General features: G+C 38.5%; 1 protein-coding gene and 2 pseudogenes across 3 annotated transcripts; all 3 read right to left on the reverse strand.

Annotated features, from left to right (window-relative positions):
- Positions 1 to 3,154: 3,154 nt before the first annotated feature.
- Positions 3,155 to 6,561, reverse strand: LOC148699778 (putative galacturonosyltransferase 3 pseudogene; annotated as a pseudogene). The gene is made up of 3 exons (XR_015973939.2): positions 6,279 to 6,561; positions 5,265 to 6,192; positions 3,155 to 3,229 (listed from the first exon to the last, which is right to left on the reverse strand). The product of XR_015973939.2 is annotated as a putative galacturonosyltransferase 3 pseudogene (transcript).
- A 2,488-nt stretch (positions 6,562 to 9,049) lies between these two features.
- Positions 9,050 to 16,346, reverse strand: LOC148699779 (putative serine/threonine-protein kinase PIX13). 2 transcript variants are annotated; one of them, XM_088712971.2, is made up of 6 exons: positions 16,013 to 16,346; positions 15,248 to 15,620; positions 11,023 to 11,158; positions 10,360 to 10,502; positions 10,156 to 10,279; positions 9,050 to 9,747 (listed from the first exon to the last, which is right to left on the reverse strand). In XM_088712971.2, the coding sequence occupies exons 1-6, from the start codon at positions 16,132 to 16,134 to the stop codon at positions 9,287 to 9,289; spliced, it is 1,359 nt and encodes a 452-aa protein (XP_088569097.2). In that variant the 5' UTR covers positions 16,135 to 16,346; the 3' UTR covers positions 9,050 to 9,286. The 2 variants fall into 2 exon arrangements, with proteins under 2 accessions (XP_088569097.2, XP_088569098.2); XM_088712972.2 differs by having other exon boundaries at positions 15,248 to 15,569; positions 16,013 to 16,334.
- Positions 16,347 to 21,217: 4,871 nt separating this feature from the next.
- On the reverse strand, positions 21,218 to 23,406 carry LOC148699780 (putative galacturonosyltransferase 3 pseudogene; annotated as a pseudogene).
- Between the last annotated feature and the right edge of the window lie 694 nt (positions 23,407 to 24,100).

Genomic DNA, 24,100 nt, shown 5'->3' on the forward strand with positions numbered 1-24,100 from the left:
TTCTGCCCGCATCGAACATTCTCCTGGCGGGGCGGGGCCCAGTGGGGCTTGCTACGCGGGGGTGGGCTTGTCCCTTCCTCCCCTACCCCTTTTCTTTAGCGAAAAAAAAAAAAAAAAAAAAAAAAAAAAAAAAAAAAAAAAAAAAAAAAGGAGGAGGAGAAGAAGACGGTTGATTTGATGCGCCCATTCCCCATAGTTTGTCGTTGGCTTCCGGTCGCCGAGTCATGAAGTCTAATCTACCGTTGGTACAGTGGGCTTTAAACATGGTTTAAAAGATTATGAAGGGCAGGATCCCATGTTGTGTGCAAAACAAATTTCATGAAAAAGTGGCCAATTATATGTAGCGACAGATTTTTTTTAAGTTAGGGTAATAAGAAGGAATTTCTTTTACTACCAGACATAAAAAAAGGAAAATTTGTTTCAATACATATGAGGAATTGGACCCATTTGGGAGACAACATGACTACATAAGGTAGCCAATTGGACTTGTTGCAGTCCATTGACGCCAACTCTTTTTGCTGAAATGGTTCAAATTCATCTCGAGTTGGTAGCATTTTTATGTTGATTCTTAAAAAATATATAAAGGAAAAGAAAATAAGCAGCATTGTGTTTTTCTTGATAGAATTGTTTGATTTTTCTCTTTTTTTTGGTAAATTTAGTATCAGCATGCATGTTTGTCTTGATTCAATTATGATTTCATGGATCAAAGAAAATGCTAAACTACCTGATGATAAACAAAGAGTTCTGGAAACTAAGTTATAGTGATTATCTAGAACATAAAAGCCAATATTTAGGAGAAGAATGCACTGCTGAAATGTTCCTCATCTTGATCTACTATTAGCATGACACTTTGTGTCAAAAATTTGAATTACATTAAACTAATCCAAAAACAACTGCAATCCTGAAGAATTAGAATAGCCTATACAGATTTTTTCGGATGGTAATCTTAATTCTTCAGTGTTAATCCATGCATTTATGTTGATCTAGCATTGCTTCATGAGTTGCTCCAACCTCATGAATGAGATGAACCTCCTCATGCTACACTGGCCCAAAGACATTCGTATACTTGTTCTATTTCCATCTAATAAAGTATATTTTGACCTTTATCCTGCAATGAAAATAAAAAGTGTGGTCTACAAACAATGCTCATGGCTGAAAATATGTTGGAGGTTCCACGGCAAATTCAGGTTGGTAAAAGATGCTGGAGGTTTCGCAGCAAATTCAGGTCATCCATTAAAGGGTTGATCATTGAATTAAGGTACCTATTTTAATCGCTACAAGCTTGTAGCAGAAATTCTTGAGGGAGGAATGTAAATAATAGTTGAAAACTTGGTAGAAAATCCAGCAATCCGGTTGACAACTTGGAGTTCAAAAAGATGAGCCAGATGCTTGAGGGTGACTCGACCACAATTATCGGTTGGATTTAGAGAGGCACTGGCGGGCCATGGTCAATGGTGGGTGGTGTTCTAGGCCAAACTTGTATACAGAGAGGCTAATAGGGCCGCGAACTGCGTGGCCTCGTATATGGCCAATCACTCCGGAGGAACTCGTGGGTCGAGGAGAGGAAGCTGAATAGAGCACCTCGAAATATATTGTTTTTCGATCTTTTTGGATATATCGTAAGTAAAATTGTATGAATCATCCATTTTAGTAAAAAGAATAAAATATAATAATAATAAAAAGACCCGAAGAGTTCTCATGGAATCCATTCACTTTGTGAAGATGAATAGATGGTGCTGACCGCCCAATAGCATGGTTGAATAAAATCTTGCGCCATGAATCATCCATTTTAGTAAAAAAAATAAAAAATAATAATAATAAAAAAACCCGAAGAGTTCTCATGGCCTCCAGCGAGAGACTGCCAAGGACAACGGGGTGGGTTGAGAGCAAGGGGCCGAATTCCAAAAAGTCGGTCGTTAACTGCAGACTTCAAGATGTGCCATGAAGAATTGGAAGTAGATCCACTTTTATCTTCTTGTGCAGGAAAAAACAAAACAAGAGAAAAGAAAGGAAAGAAAAAAACACTTTGCTTCAGTCAAAGGCATCTATTAAAGTTGATTAGTCGTAATTATGTTAGTATCAAGCTTAATTAAGGTGCAAACAGAAGAAAGAAAAAAGTTTTTCTTTTTTTCTAAAAAAAAAAGAAAGTGTGAGGACCAAGAACAACTTTCCATTTCAGAATTCAGTGGCTTATAAGAATAGGAAAAATGAAGAGCTACTTTATCCAAATAATATTGGCAGAAATGTAATAAATAATTTTTTAATGAAAAAACCTGTATGATTAGCTTGCTAAAATGAATAGGGCTGATGAATATTTAGCGGGTCGGAAGGCAAGCACTAAATAGTTGCTAAATAAAGATATATTCAACTGATTCAAATAATTGGAACAGGACTTTAATTGTTATTATTCTGTTATGTATCGTTTGAGATATAATAAGAACTTTCATTTTTCTTTTTAAGAATAGGAGGGACTCATCTCTAATTTTTCTATCCCATCTTTAATTCAAGTATGATTTTTTAGGGTGGTCACTTTTATAGTTGGTGAATTCATTGAGAATTGGTTCCAAGCTCTCGTATGTGGATTTTAACTATAATTTGTTCTGTCCTGCTTGTTATTAAAAAATAAAATATATTTTCATTAATGATAGGGTATGTATGCACTCCTTAAAATTCAAAGGCCTGCAAACAAAGGCTAAAGTAGTTTGCAATAATTTGCCCATAGAACGTAATAGGATTGACAAATTCCTTTGTGGAGTTATTTTAGGCCATGCAAATCAAATGTAATTGAAGAAATAATTGTTTAAAATTTAGGAAAAGTTGGTTCCAAATTGCAAACCTTTTATTCATATGGTAAGATTTTTTTTCTTTTTCTTTTTTTACAGTGATGATATGGTAAGATACTGAGATATGGTTGGACCACTGTATTCGTCGTTACTGCCAAGAGGGTCTTGCTATATTTTAAAACCAACTAATTTTCTCTTCTACTAAGCCATAAAATTTTAAAAGTTAAAAAACAAGAAATAAAATTTACTGTAATAATGTTGTTATGCTTGCTACTGCTAGGCTTGAGCAAGGTTCCGTTGCAGATTATCAAACAATAGATAAGATTATTAGATGAACACTTGCAATTCTATGGCATTTTCTTGTTGTTTGTTTATGAATTCACAAGAACACTTTCACTTTTCTTTCTAAAAAGAGCACTTTCATCGACCTCTATTGTTTCATTTCTCTAAAAACATTTTATAAAAGTATATGTGGTAAAAATAAAACCATGTAAATTTAGAGAAAAGCCTCTATAGCCTCATGCTACCATAGTGGAAAGTTTTAGTTATGATCTACTATAATCTAATCGAGAAAAGAGAAGAAATTCATTGAATCCACTGAACTCAAATATATTAAGAAAATGCTAGAAAATAGAAAAATTAGCAAAAGTAGGGTCTGATTCTTTTTTCTTCCATTAAAGATGAATGAAACTGAATTACAAGGCCTATTATACTAGTGAGCTTTGCCCTTTTGTATCTAAATTGGATTCCTCTTCTAATTAAAACAGATTATAATTTTTCTAAAATAAACATAATTAGAAGAATTTGATCAGTATCTATGAATTATCATACTATCAAATATCAACCAAAATTTTTGCACTACTTTCCATACATATGCTCCCTTTTTAGTTTTCTTTTATTGTCATATGTTAGGGTGGTAGTTACTAAAAGAATATTCATCGGGGCTCAAAAGATGCAACCAAGGATCGGTACTCTATTGTTGTCTATGATTACAATTATTTGCAGTCCCAGCAAGCCTATAATTCATCACCAGATGGATTTTTAGCTAGTATATATCATCTCACAAGAATATAGTATGATGTAGATAAACAACAAGAAACTCATGCTCCTATGAACAACGGATTGGGTCGCCTCCTATGCAATGGAGCATTCTGGAGAGTTTCTGTGGACCACTACATCTACTATCCCGACCGTGCTCTATGATATTTTATTTTCTAATTTTCTTGTATGTATCCATATCATGATATTTTATTTTGTTCAAACTGTTAAAAAAGTCAAAAAACTAAACAAGAAGATTAAAAAAAAAAAGAAGAAAGAAAGATGTCAGAGTTTGGATACTGCATCCCACAATGGATATTCAAAAGAGAACTGGAAACTTTAGTCCATGGTCTCACCTCTTGGACCATGTCTTTCTGAATATACGAGGAGAAACCCAAAAGGAATGAAATAACACGAGGCAGAAATGAATCCTTGCTCTCCGTAATGGTTCTTCGAAACTTTAGAACAAATTCTAGAAAATGGGGAGGTGGTGAGGAAAATTTACAGCACGAAAGCAATAGTGCGTCGCAGCTTGAAATAAGTGCAGTATCTAGGCACCATACAGAAAGCAATGGGACTAGAAACAGATGCAAGTGATTGATTATATGCACAGGATTCCTTGCTGTCCAGCTTCACATCCACCCTTGATCAAGAGAATCTACCAGTTAAAAACCTTCTCTTTATTGCTGGAGACCGTTCAAACTTTTGCTAACATGGCTACTAGAGAGGCATATACCCTCTCAGAGTTCACCCTCGCAATCCTCTTCTTCATTCACTGAAGCTTCTCCTACCCTCCTGGCAAACAGAAATCATGCTCAAATATCCAGTAATTTAGACGGCGTATAGATTAACCGAACAAGCAAAAAATTATGGGCTTTAAAAAAATATTGGATTGAGAAATTTCCACATGTAAATACAAACGTTATGAGACCAGATGTACTGCATGTAACATGTTTGTGCTAAGTTAATTTAATACAAAATTGTAGGTGTTATGGGCCTGAAGGGTCCCAACTTAGTCCCACATCGGATAGGTAGCGGATAGGTTTGTTCCTTAAGTGAAGGGGGATACCTCTTTCTCTTAGGAGGCGCCTTTTGTGGGGCAAAGCAGTGCGTTGAGAAGATACTACGAAACCTCCTTCCAAGCGGACAATACCTCCTGAGAGAAGCAGTCGTTTCCGCTGCCTCAGCTTATGTGCGGACTAACGTTCTGGGGTCCGGGGTTTGACCTCAGCCTGATCATCAGTAGGCATGTGCTTCAAGAGACCTGCAATACTACGGGATCAAACTGGTCAACAGAGGCAGACTTGCTCTCCGAAAAGAATATGAATACATCAATCAAAGAAAATGCTATCAGTTGGTTTAGGCAATTGTTATTGTAAACAATATAGAAGTCACATAGGAAATCTACCGGACAGAAAATAACAACAACCATTTTTTTCTTACCCAGTCTTGCCAATAATGATATATTCCAGTGATATTTCGCTTCTTCCATTCCTTCAAGTCGAAGATGTTCATCCCAAATGCCCATCCACAAGCTTGTGGATTAAAATTTTCAGAGATTTTTGGGTTTGAGAAATGGAGGTAAGTATCAAACCTATGAAAGCTCTCTTTGCATGTCTCGACTGCTCCATTCACCATCCCCTTCAAATCTATAGACCAGAGCGGTGTCAGATCCTTTTGAACAACAACATCATCATAAAGCTTTGGGTACACTTCTGGCATGTAGAACCTTGGATGGTTAAGCATAGACAGATACTTGGGATTCCTATATTTGATATTTTCATTCCAAACAGAAAGAGATGATGGATGATTTGCTTTGAAGTAGTATTCTTTAATCCTGGCTGACTCAAGTTGACGAAGAACTGAACAATAAGAAGAGTTAAGCCACTTGAAATCATCAATATTCTCCACATTAATTGTCGCAGGTGAAGGAGGATGGACAATGAACCACATTCTCATAGCTGCAAAGTTCAGTCTGTCTGTAACTATACGAAATACATGTTTTTCTGGTCCTTTGGCGTGTATCACAGTGGAATTGACAACTACAGCTGTTGCAAGAACATTATCAGAGAATATAGCATAGTGGTAGAGGGAAGGATCCTCAAGCTTGTTCTTGTCTGCTAGTTCTTTGCTGGTATAGTTGTGCAAGAAGTAATCAGTTGTTAGCTGTAAAGGTAGGCAGTGGAGGGGTTTAGGGATAGTCTTTGCAGCATGCTGGACTAAGAATGTGTTGTGTTTCTTCACAGCATTTATGTTTTCATCTGCAGACTGGACCATGGTCCGTAACTTTCATGCCACTACATCAGTGTCAAGTAGCATGTCCCTGGCCACAGATAAAGCATGGCTGATTGCTTTCGCTCGTTCAAGAGCACTGGATGATGGGAGACAAATTTCCAGCATTATGACTGAGTGATTTGTAAACAATAATATGATAACGAAAATGACTGGAAGAAGTACCTTTCATGCAGTTTGGTATCTGAATTTGCATCTCCAATAGCATGCCGGCTATCCTTGATGTGTCTCATCAAGGAATCATAAAGATCACATACATTCTTGGAACGGGCAATGCCAGCATACACCTTGGCCATGATAATCTGATCTTTCAATAGTTTCAAAGTGGAATCTGAGTGAGAGTTGTTATATTCTCTCCTCCATATGCTGTATTTTCCCGACTGTCATTAAACTGATTTGTACGTTCAATGGCTGCTCTTTGCATCTCTAGTTCAGTTTCTTTGCGCATGTTAATTACCTCGAGTTCGCATTTCGTTTCTTTTCTGTCGTAATTGCTGCAAGGTGAGAGATGGGGGAGACAACTTATACCTTTACCAAGAAGCAACAAAACTAAATCAAAGTGCCAATTTCATACCACTGTAAGTTGAACAAGGAGGAATTAATGATAGTAGTTAAAATTGTGCGATGAATCCAGACACTTTGTAGGGAGCGTCAAAGCAACAATATGCACATTTCCTTGCTTAAAAAGAAAGGCAGTGGGGGACAATAATGTTTATTCCATCTAGAACAACAGAATTGAAATCCGAAGTCAATATAAAAATAATAAATTCATTGAATTTAAGTAGTGAAATGTAACCTGCATTGAGGGGAATAGCCAAATTTAAATATAGCTCCACATTAGATGAAAATGAAAAAGAAATAAACCAGAGATAAACTCCATGCTTATAATGATGGTCATGAATGCAACCTCAAATTGGTTGAAGATTTAAAAGAGATGGTGCTTTAGCAAAGATAATAACTCTTTATCTTACTTCGGTAAAATATAGGACCGCTCAAAAGGAAATTGTTTGGCTTTGCGCGTGATGACACGGAAGAGTGAGTAGTGGTCGATGGAGACACGGGAGAGCGCAACTACGGCACTAATTTTGCCGACTTTATTTTTATAATATCCTGCAAATGATTGCCGGCTTTTCTTAGTTTTGATTACTTATAAATACAGGGCTACCGGTCATTTTTGAGACCCAAGCTAGGGTGCTACCGGATTGGGAAGATTGTGATGTGTCAACTTGACTGGTAAAATTTATATCCTAATTCGAGAACGATATTGACCACCGAAATTTTAATTTGTCTTGATCTATAGATACTTCAACTATCAATACAATATTTTCGTTCGATAATGTCTCGATTGGATTTTGTTTAGTAGTTTACCCTCTATATGAGTGAGTTTTGGTTTTGGATTAAGTTGTTATAGAAAGGTACATGTCAATTATAGAGTGTTTGGTCAAGTTGGTAGTGTGGTTATAAATATTCAAGTCGCATTTTGAATTGTCCAAGTCTCTAAACATGACTCAAACCAAGTTGTAATTAGACTGACATTTCTTTTCAATCAACTTCAGTTGCATGTTGACCCTTCCAGGCTGTAACTGTTGCTTGAACTTGTCTGTTACGGATTATAGTTGTATCCTTCATATAAAACAAGGATTCATCTTCCTTTGCACAAATCCATCATTGGATCATCCATTGCTCATTTTGAATGATGGAGTTTGGAATGCTTTGAGATCTGTGTAGTAGCCGGCATAAAGGAAGATAAATTTTTTTTTTTTTTACATGGAGGATACAACCGTTATCCGTTAGGTACATACTTTATGAGTGCCAGTTCTAGCATATTCATTGCTGATACGTTCCAATTTGTACGTTGGAGCCTTCCAGTTGGAAGACTTAAAAAAAAATCCATAAAGGTTTCTAAAAATTGGCGCTCACAGAACCAAAAGTAATTCTCCACAAAAAAATAGCACTTTTTCTTTTACAATGACATCAAAGGTCATGAATACTTTGCTCTTAAATTTTTCTTGGTCACCTCCTTTATTTTCTTCTTCTTATGAAATATGTGGTTCTTGTGAAAACAAGTGCAAACTTCAATTCCAACAGAGAGAGTGCAGGGGTGGAGATGGTCATTCAAATGCTGGTGGAAGTTGACGTTACAAGAAGAGATAATGGCCCTCATTGGATGTGTGGATGCACATGCTGCTGGCTGGATGGCTAAGATTAGATTGGCATTAAGACGAAGTGTGAATTAGAGGGGAGGGTAATTAAGATGTGCATCATAGTATCAAGGAACTAAGGTCCGTTCTTGGAGTAATAAGGTGATCAAGAGCTAAGGAGGCATTAAGGTGGAATTTTGAGGACATACTCCATTCTTCCCTGCAGCAGGATGATTAGAATTTCATCATCCTAGAATTGAATTGAATCACATGGAGGTCTCTAAGCTTCGTATCAAAATGATATCATTCTAGCCGGTTTCGCAGGTTCCTTTTCCGAAGGACCTCAGCATAGAAAGCAGCCTCCGATTGTTAGGCAAGTAATCCTAAACCAGGTCAATTTTCACTAGCATTTTGCCCATATTTTTATGTGTAGAAGTCTTCATGAGATCGATTCTTACACAGGAAACCAATACAGGCACACAAAGACGGGCCTTTTTCAGTCTTCAGACTTGCATTGTTTAAAGTTGACAAAATGGCATACAGATCAAGTTTCCATCCTAACCAGAACTTGTTGGTAGGGGTGCACCCAAGTAAATAAGCAGAAGAAAAAAAAGCCCTGCTGAATACCTGTGATAAGTAAAACTAGAAACTCCAGTTTATGCAAATCAAACACACTCTTCTTCATGTTTCCATAATTGACATCATTAAAAGCATTAGCTTCTCATTTCAATGCTCAATTACATTTGCCATCGATACAAGTCATCGCATCATTGTAAATAAAAGCAGAAAATGCTATTTTATGGAAATAGGAGTCGCTCCTCTTTAATTTTTCTATATATTAATCTTATAAAATATGTTGTTATAATATAAAAGATAATATTCTGATTTCATGGATCAGAACACTTTCAGTTTGTCGATACAAAATCGTCACAACATCCTCAAACCCTAGAAAAAATCTACAATCATTAGGTTTACAATAAACAAAAATGGTGTTGGTCTACATGCACAATTAATCAGATCAAAGCATGACTGTCAACTTACTCTATGAGGGGGGTGGTTGGCCCGCATGCCAGACCCAACACCATATCTCGACTTAAGTGGGGATCGGGGCTTTGCTGGTATTTGGCCGTTGGGAGCAGTGGGCTGGTGGGAGTCATCTTTAGACTTAGACTCCCTTGACCTGCCTTTTGTGGCCTCGATCTGCTCCAACGTTTCCAACACTTCCTTCATAGATGGCCGGTTTTTAGGTTCACCAGCAAGACACTTCAGTGCAAGCTGAGCAGCCTGAAAAGCTCCTTTGGAGGGGTACTGTCCGTCAAGCCGTGAATCCATCAACCGCGCCAGCTTTCTACGATCAGCTAAGTAAGGTTTACTCCAATCGACCAAATTATGTTGCTCACTCGGACGATTAGTATCAAGTGCTCGCTGACCAGACAGCATCTCCAGTAAGACAACTCCAAATCCATAAACATCACTCTTCACATAAAGATGGCCTAATTGATGCAACGGATTTCAATTATTTCACTTTAAAAAGAAAAGGACGGATGCAAATAAATAAACAAAGAGCGAGCGAGCATGCATATATTCTTGTTCATTATATTAGCAGGGCTACAGAGATCTCATGAGAGACAACTCAGAAAAGAGCTTTGGGAGGCTTCATAAAGTTTCATGTGTCCTGCTGCCGGAGTCAGTGGAAGATCAATGATGTGCAATATGCAAAAGTGTGGCCCCAATCCAAAAGCACAACAGCATTTGACCACTGTTGCCAACAAGCCACTTCATAGTAGAGGTGGTGAAGCATACGATGCTTCTCTCATTGGGGCCCACAATCCACATATGAAATGGTGGCTACCTTGATTTATGATGTTTGTAGCACATTTTTGGTTTTTTATGATACATACCAGTGGCAATATACTCTGGAGCTGCATATCCATAGGTGCCCATGACTCGTGTGGTGACATGCGACTCTCCACAACTTGGCCCATGTTTTGCCAATCCGAAGTCAGCAATCTTGGGATTGTAGTTCTACACAAGAAACCAAGATAAAGCCACAATGAGGCCACTAACTCTCAAGAAGAATAGAAGGATGAAAGCAAGAACTTTACCGAGTCGAGGAGGATATTGGAAGCCTTGAAGTCTCGATGAATGACCTTTCTTTCTGATGTATGCAGGAATGCAAGGCCACGAGCCGCACCTATGGCAATCTTCAGCCTTAGGCTCCAAGAGAGTGGCTCAAAAGCTGCTCCTCCTGCCCATTATATGCTGATCACATGAGTATGCAAAGAATAAATCATGAAACTGAAGGACATCAAATCATTCCCCAGCAACATAGAACAATGAAATGCAATCTGCTGGCCCACAATACCGATGAATTTTTACGACTTGGTTCTTTCTGAGATTGAACAGCCTAAAAAAGTATATTTTTCTTTGATTGGAAGACTATATTTTCACAGTTATATAGGTTTAAGAATAGTTATGCAAAGATAACTTTTCTAAGAGTGAAAATCAAAATAAATAAGATGATAAAACTACTAAGATATATAAAAGAACCTAAGATTCCAGTACATTTCAATTCATACCAAAATTATTATTCTACCCAGGGAAGTTTGATGAAGAAACCACTGTGCCATTTGATGTGACTCATCTTATTACCATTGAGTGGTCTATCATTAGCATTACATCAGTGCATTATCAGTAAAGTAGTATTGCAGAGTGGTCAGTGCTTGCAATATCCTCTTGGTAATATCTGTATTTGCTGCAAGACTCACTTCGAAAGAGGTGATTCTCTAGGCTGCCCCTTGCCATGAATTCATACACAAGAAGGAACTCCTTGTCCTCCCCGCAATAGCCCAAGAGCTTGACAAGATTGGGATGTGATAACCTCCCCAGGAAATTTACTTCAGACTGCAAATAAAAAGAAAAATAAGTTTAACAGATTGAGTACCAACGAACATTGTACCAAAAAAAATAAATCACAATTAACAGAAAGAAGCATGGTTACCAATTAAAGAACACCTACCAGACATCAACAAAGGTTCTGGAATTCAGATCATCTCCAGTTCAGGGTTGAACTAAAGAGTTCTGGTTCTACATTTCCAGCCATCCATGTATTGTGGAACAGCCAGTGAATGGGGCTGGGATTTTTTGCATTACACGAATGGTAACTGATTTAGAACCGGCCTTCTCTAGTTCAACCATGAATTGGAGAGGATCCCGACTTACGGTACTGACTTTCCATAACAATGACAATGAATCTTTTTCCAGTCATTCCTAAATGCAAATTATCACACTTCAAGCACACAGATGCCTAGCAAATTTGATGTAATTAACTGGGTCACATGTCAAAAGATTTAAAGGGTGACAAAAGGATCTGAAACGCCTTTCCCTGATCCTTAGAATAAGGAACGCTATGATTTCCCAACAGAGTTACGCCAAAGTATAAATGCTCAAAGGTTATAATAATGAATGCACAAGAAGTCAAGGTAGAAGTTAACAGAACTTTAACTGATAAACATGTACTGATTACACTCATGTGACATCTGTTCTACTACTAAACAGAAACTCCTAACCTCCATGGGTGAAGCTAAAGGGCATCCATGCATACATATCCACCGTGTAAGCAAAATGTCACACCCCAGATTCAGTTTGTGACACGGCCGGGCTATTGCAACCTTTGCCCCTAATAAGACGAAGCCACTTAAAAATTTGATATCAAAAGTGACAATTTTATTCATAAATGTCATAAAATGTTTCATCAATCGGGAACGGCACAAAGCTTCTAAAAATTTGAACATTTCATATTCAATTTTTTCCAACCCATGAAGTACATCAAGCTCCCTGCTCCTAGCAATCTTATTTAGCTGTAAGAAAATAAATGGAAGGATGTGAGCTATAAGGCTTAGTAAGTAACTGTTGGGGGAAAAATATGTCGCCACGCTTGCCCGAGCAGACCCTTCCGAGCAGGGGCCGGTCGAGCAGGTCCCTCCGAGCAGGGGCCGACCGAGCAGACCCCTTCAAGCAGGGGCCGACCGAGCAAACCCCTTCCGACCTGTAGGCGGTCGAGCAGGTCCCCTCCGAGCAGGGGCCGACCGAGCAGACCCCTTCGAGCAGGGGCCGACCGAGCAAACCCCTTCTGACCTGTAGACGGTCGAGCAGTCCCTCTTCGACCTGGAAGCACCCGAATAGCTCTACCAACCCAAAGATGCCTGACCTGCGCGCTGAGGTCACATCCCCCGCAGCGCGACCGAAAGACTACGTTTTGCCTTCGTCAACAATTAATGTGTATAGGTCCTGCAGGTATCCTGTTCACTCAACCATCAAAGCGTATGGCACCTGCAGGCTCTCAGCCTACTCAACAATTAAAGCGTATGGCTTCCGCTGCCTACGGACCTCAAGCCTTTTACGGCAAACCTGCTTGGTTACGAATGGTGGCATGACTCCACGACGACTTAAGGGCTCTGGCCTAATCTCCAACAGTAACAGCATTGATTCACACTATCGGGCATTAATTTCTACTGCATGCCCAATTGTACGACAGACCATTTGCCCCGTCACATCACAGGTAACCCAGCCCCCTCCATAAAAGGGGAACCTCTCCGTTTGAGGGGGGGATTTTCTGACTATTTACTTCGACCCCCGTTCATACACTTGCCCTCTCTGACTTAAGCATCGGAGGGCCGGCGCCGGATAACCCGGCCACCGGCTTCTTGCAGGTCCCCCGGAGGACGCCGCACATCGCTGGATCGCCGCCGTTCGCCAAGCCCTCCCGGAGCTCCTCCTCCTCGGCCGACGGCCGCCCCCGGGTCCAATTTCCAGCAACAGTAACCATGCACAATCTTACCGGATCAAACATAATATTCCACATGCCAATTCATTATTTAAAGAAATTCACATTTAAAACAAAGTAAAGCATTTCATATGCCATATATCCAAATCAGTTATAAAGAAATGCCTGCCCAATCATGCAAGTTCATAAATATGGATATGCATCATAAAATGTTGCTAATATTTCATGCTTTGAAATGCGTACTCTCAGATGGTAGTGCAGCTATAGCCGCTCTTATTCCTACGGCAAGGCCTTTACCAACTACTATTACCTGTTGGCGGGGGTCGTATGCCGAGCTACTATTACCCGCTGGCGGGGGTCGTATGCCGAGCTACTGTTATCTACTGGCAAGGATCATACATAGCAATCTCAGAGTTCATAAATTATATCATGCTTTTCATAAACCTTACTTCATAAGTAGATTGAAAGATAAATAATGGCATCATATTGTCTAAAATCCATGATCATACTGCAAACTTCATTTTTCATGTAATTTTCTACCTCATCATAAATCATGTGTACACAATATAGTAATCATGATGGATGCTATTTAGCCAAAATCATGCAACACTTGCTAACATATGCTTGATCCTAAGTTTTGAAAAATTTACATAATGTGCATTTTCATATCCAAATAATTTTACGTATTTGAAAGCAATAAGATTTGTGCCAGGATCACTTACTTCGATTCGCTTACAACTCCCTAGACCCAGATGACAATTTCATTATACCTATCAACATCATAAAGAACAAGTTATTTACCACTTGCTCATCATTTTCCATTTTTATTTATTTATTTATTTCTTTTCTTTTCTTTGCATTTCCTTTCCTTTCCTTTCCTTTCCTTTCTTTTCATTTCTTTTTCTTTTCTTTCTTTTCCTTTTTTTTTTCCTTCTTTTTCTTTTCTTCTTTTTCTTTTTCTTTTTCTTTTTCTTCTCTTCTTTCTTCTTCCTGAAGCTTCTCCCTGCTTTTTTTTTCTTATCTTCTTCTCCTTTCTTCTCCTCTCTCCTTCACCCGCGACACAATGAAGGGGGGTGATCCTCATCGGAATGCTCGGGAGGGCCAGGCCGAGGCCGGCGGCACCCGCGGCGGCCAGCCCTCTCCTTCTTCCCGTGGAGGAGGCACGCGCACGGGAGAAGAAGAAAAGCCCGCGGCGGCCGGCCTTCTCCTTCTTCCCTTTTTCTTCTTCTCTTCTTTTCCTTTCCCAATTCATCAGATCTCCCCTCTTTTTCCACGAAGCAAGGGGAAGATCCTCCTGTCGGATCGCTCAGGAGAAGACCAGCCGAGCTCGCCGGACGGCTGCGGCCAAGCATGCGACTGCTCCCCGCGACAAATCCGCGACCGAGGACCCCAGGTAAGCCATTCCCCTTCCCTTCCTCTTCTTCCTCTTTTATTTTCTTTTCTTTTTTAATTGATCTATCCTCCCGAGTGGATCGGGAGGAGGAAAGGCAGGGAAAAGGGAAAACAAGGTGGTCGGGAAGCTTACCTAGCTCCGAGGATAAGCTGCGACGACCCTCTCCGACAGCATCGACGTGGGTTCAGGAAACCCTATTTCTAAAGGAGGAAGGAAAACGGTGCGGGGAGGGTTACTGTGACTGGTGTGTGTTTGGGGGCTTTTATAGCCCCCGAAGAGGAAGAGGCCGCAACGGACAATGGGCCTGGCCCACTGGCCCAACTGTGTGCGGGTCGGTCAATGGACCGGGCCCTCACACACTGCATTTCCTCTCTCCTTGATATGTTTTCATGCGATTTGCATATGCTGAAGTCTAGTAAAAGGGTAAATGGAAAATCTAGGCAACATTTGAGTTTCCTAAGTTATCCAATGCAAGAAAATATAATTGCGCGAATCTATTTCGTCAACATCACAATTTTCAAGAAAGACAAATTTTTGGAAAGTCATAAAATCATATTACAAGAGAAACAAAAAGAAGAAGAAGATGATGATGATGATGATGAAATCTAGTATATATACAAGTAAAGAAGAACATTTCTGCTTACAACAATTTCCTACCTCCTTGCAATGAGGAAGGAAAGAATATACGAGAAAAAAAAAGTCATGAAAAAGCTAAGAAGAAAAACAGCAGGAAAAGAACATTAACCACAAATTCTCAATATAATCAACAAAAATGGCCATCAACCTCTAAAAATAAACAAATATGGACAATCACCTGCCACTCCTCCAACCCTTGCATGCCCTCAGGGTTCAGTTTCTTTACAGCAACCACCATTCCCATCCCACTCTTTGCTGGGTTCAGAGTCTTGTCATCCACCCATCCCTTATATACTGTCCCAAATCCACCTTCCCCTATAACTGTCTCGGGCTTAAAATTCCTCGTGGTTCTCTTCAATTCAGCAAAAGTAAAGATTCGAAGGTTTGGTGCCTCCAGGATCCGACCCTCTGGAGAAGCCTCACCAACGCTTACACTACCGCCAGTAGACTGCCAAAAGGTGCTATTGCTGATGCTTGATAGCTTCCCAGTTGTGATGAGGCTTCTCCAACGATTGAAGGAAATGAAAGAAAAACTGGGAAGTTCAGGCTGCCTTGCGATTTCAAAAGGAAACAAAAAAAACAAAGATTCCATTTTTCTTTAGGTAGGAAAAGAGTAGCAAAGAAAAATCCACACAAAAGATGAAAACTAAAACAAAGTGATTTTTTTTTCTAAAACAGCGACCTTGAAACTATAGGATCAGATCAACCCATTCATTGTGAAGTAGATACAGAAAGAAATCCATGCGAAGAACATATAAAAAAATTGAATTTTTATACGATTACTAGTTTGGGGGGAGCAAACTAGCAGATAAACAAATAAAAAGATAAAAGCTTTGATCAGAAAGACTAAAGGGGAGAAAGGCAAGCAGAATCATAAAAATCTCATCTTTTTCGTTTCAGAGGCCCCTATAAAAGGTATAGATTCTTGTTGATCTTGTATTACCTGGACTGGATGGTCTGGTTGCTATCGGACATAGAGACGTCACCTGAGAACCGAAGCAATTCCCCATCACCTATTCTCGTTTCTCCCTCCCTCTCTCTCTCTCTCTCCCCCTCAAATTGCATCTTCTCACTTCTCTCTCTACGAGGTTTCTCCTCGTCTCCCTTCCCTCTAGGCAGAAGGAGAACTGGGCACGGCGTGGAAGGAGGGAGGAAAGGGAGAAAGAAAGGAAAAGGCGAAGGCAGAGAGAAGGAGACGGTTGATTTGACGCGTCCCTTTTTCCCCGGTTCTCCAAACCTTCCATTCCCCACAGTTTGTCTTTGGCTTCCGGTCGCCGGGGCATGAAGTCTAATCTACCGTGGGGCACCGTGCTTTAAACATGGTTTAAAAGATTATGAAGGGCAGGATCCCATGTTGTGTGCAAAACAAATTTCATGAAAAAGTGGCCAATTATATGTATCGACAGATTTTTTTTAAGTTAGGGTAATAAGAAGGAATTTCTTTTACTACCAGAAATAAAAAAGAAAAATTTGTTTCAATACATACGAGGAATTGGACCCATCTGGGAGAAAAATGACTACATAAGGTAGCCAATTGGACTTGTTGCAGTCCATTGACACCAACTCTTCTTGCTGAAATGGTTCAAATTCATCTCGAATTGGTAGCATTTTTATGTTGATTCTTAAAAACTATATAAAGAAAAAGGAAATAAGCAGCATTGTGTTTGTCTTGGTAGAATTGTTTGATTTTTCTCTTTTTTTTGGTAAATTTAGTATTAGCATGCATGTATGTCTTGATTCAATTATGATTTCATGGATCAAAGAAAATGCTAAACTACCTGATGATAAACAAAGAGTTCTGGAAACTAAGATTTAGTGATTATCTAGAACATAAAAGCCAATATTTAGGAGAAGAGTGCACTGCTAAAATGTTCCTCATCTTGATCTAGTATTGGCATGACACTTTGTGTCAAAAATTTGAATTACATTAAACTAATCCAAAAACAACTGCAATCCTGAAGAATTAGAATTTTTTGGATGGTAATCTTAATTCTTCAGAGTTAATCCATGGATTTATGTTGATCTAGCATTGCTTCATGAGTTGCTCCAACCTCATGAATGAGATGAACCTCCTCATGCTACAGTGGCCCAAAGACATTCGTATACTTGTTCTATCTCCATCTAATAAAGTATATTTTGACCTTTATCCTGTAATGAAAATAAAAAGTGTGGTCTACAAACAATGCTCATGGCTGAAAATATGTTGGAGGTTCCACGGCAAATTCAGGTCGGTAAAAGATGCTGGAGGTTTCGCAGCAAATTCAGATGAAAGGGTTGATCATTGAATTAAGATACCTATTTTAATCGATACAAGCTTGTAGCAGAAATTCTTGAGGGAGGAATGTAAATAATAGTTGAAAACTTGGTAAAAAATCCAGCAACCTGGTTGACAACTTGGAGTTCAAAAAGATGAGCCGGATGCTTGAGGGTGACTCGACCACGATTATCGGTTGGATTTAGAGAGGCACTGGCGGGCCATGGTCAATGGTGGGTGGTGTTCTAGACCAAACATGTATACAGAGAGACTAATGGAGCCGCGAACTGCGTGGCTTCATATGTGGCCAATCACTCCGGAGGAACTCGTGGGTCGAGGAGAGGAAGCTGGATAGAGCGCCTCAAAATGTATTGTTTTTCGATCTTTTTGGTTATGTCGTAGTAGAATTGTATGAATCATCCATTTTAGTAAAAAAAATAAAAAATAAAATAAAATAAAAAAACCCGAAGAGTTCTCATGTAATCCATTCACTTTGTGAAGATGAATAGATGGATGCTGACCGCCCAATAGCATGGTTGAATAAAATCTTGCGCCAGCTGCCTCCAGCGAGAGACTGCCAAGGACGACGGGGTGGGTTGAGAGCAAGGGGCCGAGTTCCAAAAAGTCGGTCGTTAACTGCAGACTTCAAGCATGTGCCATGAAGAATTGGAAGTAGATCAACTTTTATCTTCTTGTGCAGGAAAAAACAAAACAAGAGAAAAGAAAAGAAAGAAAAAAACACCTTGCTTCAGTCAAAGGCATCTATTAAAGTTGATTAATCGTAATTATGTTTGTATCAAGCTTAATTAAGGTGCAAACAGAAGAAAGAAAAAAAGTTTTTATTTTTTTTTTAAAAAAAAAGAAAGTGTGAGGACCAAGAACAACTTTCCATTTCAGAATTCAGTGGCTTATAAGAATAGGAAAAATGAAGAGCTACTTTATCCAAATAATATTGGCAGAAATTTAATAAATAATTTTTTAATAAAAAAACCTATACGATTAGCTTGTTAAAATGAATAGAGCTGATGAGTATTTAGCGGGTCGGAAGGCAAGCAGTAAATAGTTGCTAAATAAAGATATATTCAACTGATTCAAATAATTGGAACAGGACTTTAATTGTTATGATTATGGTATGTATCGTTTGAGATATAATAAGAATTTTCATTTTTCTTTTTAAGAATAGGAGGGGCTCATCTCTAATTTTTCTATCCCATCTCTAATTCAAGTATGATTTTTTAGGGTGGTAACTTTTATAGTTGGTGAATTCATTGAGAATTGGTTCCAAGCTCTCGTATGTGGATTTTAACTATAATTTCTTCTGTCCTGCTTGTTATTAAAAATTCAAAGGTCTGCAAACAAAGGCTAAAGTAGTTTGCAATAATTTACCCATAGAACGTAATAGGATTGACGAATTCCTTTGTGGAGTTATTTTAGGCCATGCAAAACAAATGCAATTGAAGAAATAATTGTTTAAAATTTAGGAAAAGTTGGTTCCAAATTGCAAACCTTTCATTGATATGGTAAGATTTTTTTTCTTTTTCTTTTTTTACAGTGATGACATGGTAAGATACTAAGATATAGTTGGACCACTGTATTCGTCGTTACTGCCAAGAGGGTCTGGCTATATTTTAAAACCAACTAATTTTCTCTTCTACTAAGCCATAAAATTTTAAAAGTTAAAAAACAAGAAATAAAATTTACTGTAATAATGTTGTTATGCTTGCTACTGCTAGGCTTGAGCAAGGTTCCGTTGCAGATTATCAAACAATAGATAAGATTATTAGATGAACAGTTGCAATTCTATGGCATTTTCTTGTTGTTTGTTTATGAATTCACAAGAACACTTTCACTTTTCTTTCTAAAAAGAGCACTTTCATCGACCTCTATTGTTTCATTTCTCTAAAAACATTTTATAAAAGTATATGTGGTAAAAATAAAACCATGTAAATTTAGAGAAAAGCCTCTATAGCCTCATGCTACCATAGTGGAAAGTTTTAGTTATGATCTACTATAATCTAATCGAGAAAAGAGAAGAAATTCATTGAATCCACTGAACTCAAATATATTAAGAAAATGCTAGAAAATAGAAAAATTAGCAAAAGTAGGGTCTGATTCTTTTTTCTTCCATTAAAGATGAATGAAACTGAATTACAAGGCCTATTATACTAGTGAGCTTTGCCCTTTTGTATCTAAATTGGATTCCTCTTCTAATTAAAACAGATTATAATTTTTCTAAAATAAACATAATTAGAAGAATTTGATCAGTATCTATGAATTATCATACTATCAAATATCAACCAAAATTTTTGCACTACTTTCCATACATATGCTCCCTTTTTAGTTTCCTTTTATTGTCATATGTTAGGGTGGTAGTTACTAAAAGAATATTCATCGGGGCTCAAAAGATGCAACCAAGGATCGGTACCCTATTGTTGTCTATGATTACAATTATTTGCAATCCCAGCAAGCCTATAATTCATCACCAGATGGATTTTTAGCTAGTATATATCATCTCACAAGAATATAGTATGATGTAGATAAACAACAAGAAACTCATGCTCCTATGAACAACGGATTGGGTCGCCTCCTATGCAATGGAGCATTCTGGAGAGTTTCTGTGGACCACTACATCTACTATCCCGACCGCGCTCTATGATATTTTATTTTCTAATTTTCTTGGATGTATCCATATCATGATATTTTATTTTCTTCAAACTGTTAAAAAGTCAAAAAACTAAACAAGAAGATTAAAAAAAAAAAGAAGAAAGAAAGATGTCAGAGTTTGTATACTGCATCCCACAATGGATATTCAAAAGAGAACTGGAAACTTTAGTCCATGGTCTCACCTCTTGGACCATGTCTTTCTGAATATACGAGGAGAAACCCAAAAGGAATGAAATAACACGAGGCAGAAATGAATCCTTGCTCTCCGTAATGGTTCTTCGAAACTTTAGAACAAATTCTAGAAAATGGGGAGATGGTGAGGAAAATTTACAGCATGAAAGCAATAGTGTGTCGCAGCTTGAAATAAGTGCAGTATCTAGGCACCATACAGAAAGCAATGGGACTAGAAGCAGATGCAAGTGATTGATTATATGTACAGGATTTCTTGCTGTCCAACTTCACATCCACCCTTGATCAAGAGAATCTACCAGTTAAAAACCTTCTCTTTATTGCTGGAGACCGTTCAAACTTTTGCTAACATGGCTACCAGAGAGGCATATACCCTCTCAGAGTTCACCCTCGCAATCCTCTTCTTCATTCACTGAAGCTTCTCCTACCCTCCTGGCAAACAGAAATCATGCTCAAATATCCAGTAATTTAGACAGCGTATAGGTTAACCGAACAAGCAAAAAATTATGGGCTTTAAAAAAATATTGGATTGAGAAATTTCCTCATGTAAATACAAATGTTATGAGACCAGATGTACTGCATGTAACATGTTTGTGCTAAGTTAATTTAATACAAAATTGTAGGTGTTATGGGCCTGAAGGGTCTGAACTTAGTCCCACATCGGATAGGTAGCGGATAGATCTATTTCTTAAGTAAAGGGGGATACCTCTTTCTCTTAGGAGGCGCCTTTTGTGGGGCAAAGCCGTGCGTTGGGAAGATACTATGAAACCTCCTTCAAAACGAACAATACCTCCTGAGAGAAGCAATCGTTTCCGCTGCCTCAGCTTATGTGCGGACTAACGTTCTGGGGTCCGGGGTTTGACCTCAGCCTGATCATCAGTAGGCATGTGCTTCAAGAGACCTGCAATACTACGGGATCAAACTGGTCAACAGAGGCAGACTTGCTCTCCATAAAGAATATGAATACATCAATCAAAGAAAATGCTATCAGTTGGTTTAGGCAATTGTTATTGTAAACAATATGGAAGTCACATAGGAAATCTACCGGACAGAAAATAACAACCACCATTTTTTTCTTACCCAGTCTTGCCAATAATGATATATTCCAGTGATATTTTGCTTCTTCCATTCCTTCAAGTCAAAGATGTTCATCCCAAATGCCCATCCACAAGCTTGTGGATCAAAATTTTCAGAGATTTTTGGGTTTGAGAAATGGAGGTAAGTATCAAACCTATGAAAGCTCTCTTTGCATGTCTCGACTGCTCCATTCACCATCCCCTTCAAATCTATAGACCAGAGCGGTGTCAGATCCTTTTGAACAACAACATCATCATCAAGAAAAAGTATCTTATCAAGCTTTGGGTACACTTCTGGCATGTAGAACCTTGGATGGTTAAGCATAGACAGATACTTGGGATTCCTATATTTGATATTTTCATTCCAAACAGAAAGAGATGATGGATGATTTGCTTTGAAGTAGTATTCTTTAATCCTGGCTGACTCAAGTTGACGAAGAACTGAACAATAAGAAGAGTTAAGCCACTTGAAATCATCAATATTCTCCACATTAATTGTCGCAGGTGAAGGAGGATGGACAATGAACCACATTCTCATAGCTGCAAAGTTCAGTCTGTCTGTAACTAAATGAAATACATGTTTTTCTGGTTCTTTGGAATGCATCACAGTGGAATTGACAACTACAGCTATTGCAAGAACATTATCAGAGAATATAATAGCATAGTGGTAGAGGGAAGGATCCTCAAGCTTGTTCTTGTCTGCTAGTTCTTTGCTGGTATAGTTGTGCAAGAAGTAATCAGTTGTTAGCTGTAAAGGTAGGCAGTGGAGGGGTTTAGGGATAGTCTTTGCAGCATGCTGGACTAAGAATGTGTTGTGTTTCTTCCCAGCATTTATGCTTTCATCTGCAGACTGGACCATGGTCCGTAACTTTCATGCCACTACATCAGTGTCAAGTAGCATCATGTCCTTGGCCACAGATAAAGCATGGCTGATTGCTTTCGCTCGTTCAAGAGCACTGGATGATGGGAGACAAATTTCCAGCATTATGACTGAGTGATTTGTAAACAATAATAGGATAACGAAAATGACTGGAAGAAGTACCTTTCATGCAGTTCGGTATCTGAATTTGCATCTCCAATAGCATGTCGGCTATCTTTGATGTGTCTCATCAAGGAATCATAAAGATCAAATACATTCTTGGAACGGGCAATGCTAGCATACACCTTGGCCGTAATAATCTGATCTTTCAATAGTTTCAAAGTGGAATCTGAGTGAGGGCTGTTATGTTCTTTCCTCCATATGCTGTATTTTCCCCTGACAGTGTTATTAAACTGCTTTGTACGTTCAATGGCTGCTCTTTGCATCTCGAGTTCAGTTTCTTTGCTCATGTTAATTAGCTCTTGAGTTCGCATTTCCTTTCTTTTCTGTCGTAATTGCTGCAAGGTGAGAGATGGGGGAGACAACTTATACCTTTACCAGGAAACAACAAAACTAAATCAAAATTGAGAATGACCAGATGTTTACCAGCCGATTAAGCTTCACTGGGCGCATAGGGGCGGTTTGTTGATTTTGATCAGTAGAAGGTTAAGCATTGTCTTGTATCCCACTCGCAATTTTTTGAGATGACCCTTCTTGCCTCTGGCAGTTCATGGAAGAAATAAATATGAAGCAGTCAAATAAATCCAACACAAATTATGAATGCTCACAAAAACGAAGCAAGGTGAGAGTAGAAGGGAGAATACTAAAAAAATTGACTACTGTGATTCTAAGAGGAAAGTTTTTTTTTTCAGCTCTCCTCTATACTTTGATCCAATCTATATAGGTATGGTACAAACATGTGAAAAAAAAATCAAATTTGAAAATGTTTTGATACTTCAGTGGCATCTGCCAACTTCTGGGCCAACATATTTTTGACCACAAGTGGGGCCTGACATGAAATATAAAACTCAGGTTGGTGATCTATCTTTTCTAGATTTCAGAATTTAAGCTCGCATAACGAAGGAGGAAGCCTTCAAGATTCACCTAGACCAGGAAAAGTGTAAGGACTGAAAGATTTGTTGTTCAGAACTGCAGTCATCTCTAATGCAGAGTACAAGCCAAAGGAGCCAAATTGAAATGCAATCCTTTAAATAAGTTGCACACAGTTTCAAAAACCTTTTGGTTTAACATAACTGAAAATATTTTCTCAATTTTCTCACAAATCCAAATATACAACTAATCCTGTGACCAGCAGCGCTGAAGAGGTTAAAAGAGTACCAGTCCAACCATTGCTTGTGTGTGGTTTGCACCAAAAGAGCTCTCCCACACCCAGGAAGAAGACAGGTTTCTTGAGTTGACCTTGAATGTTTGAAGTTCACCCAAAAAAACATAATGGGATAAATAGACTGAACAGTCTACTTTGATGAAGAAGATGTATTCCAGTTACCTCATCTAGTTCGTGGGAGTCAAGTCGTCCAGCCGGACTGCCTGTCCTGAAACCATGTTCCTGTCAAGTCAACATAGAGCCATTCCCCAAGCAAGATAAGGTGATGCAGTAGGGACTCATATATCCCCAGGATAACATCATGTACTTGAACAGATCAAATATTCTTCTGCGAATCCAGACATAATCAACAATATACCTCTACAATCGACTTTGTTCTTGCAGATGTCTTTTGGATGGCAGTGCATGTCTCATTTTTCAGCTTTGGATGATTCAACGTAATTTCAACAGAGGAATGAATTACTATGACACTAACTAAAGTTGTGCATATTTCAAGAACATACTAAATTGGATGCAGACTTTTAAAGAATCTCTTTATGTAATATATTAGCAGCAATAAGTTCCAAGATCTGTACATATCAAAGTTCTGGCATTATCATATTTTGGAATTCAAAAGAATTCAGAGACAAGGAAAAGCACATACA

Source organism: Phoenix dactylifera, chromosome 16 (assembly GCF_051530095.1).
Source record: "Phoenix dactylifera cultivar Ajwa chromosome 16, Ajwa_hap1_PhDact_Kaust_v1.1, whole genome shotgun sequence".
Taxonomy (NCBI): Eukaryota; Viridiplantae; Streptophyta; class Magnoliopsida; order Arecales; family Arecaceae; genus Phoenix; species Phoenix dactylifera.

Bases quoted from the DNA above. Each gene is read 5' to 3' on its own strand.
- LOC148699779 (XM_088712971.2), bottom strand. From the start codon at position 16,134: ATGCAATTTGAGGGGGAGAGAGAGAGAGAGAGGGAGGGAGAAACGAGA. The intron at 15,621-16,012 runs GTAATACAAGAT...TGAAATCGCAAG, and splicing joins AACCAGACCATCCAGTCCAG to GCAGCCTGAACTTCCCAGTT. The intron at 10,503-11,022 runs GTGAGTCTTGCA...TATAATGGGCAG, and splicing joins AGAGAATCACCTCTTTCGAA to GAGGAGCAGCTTTTGAGCCA.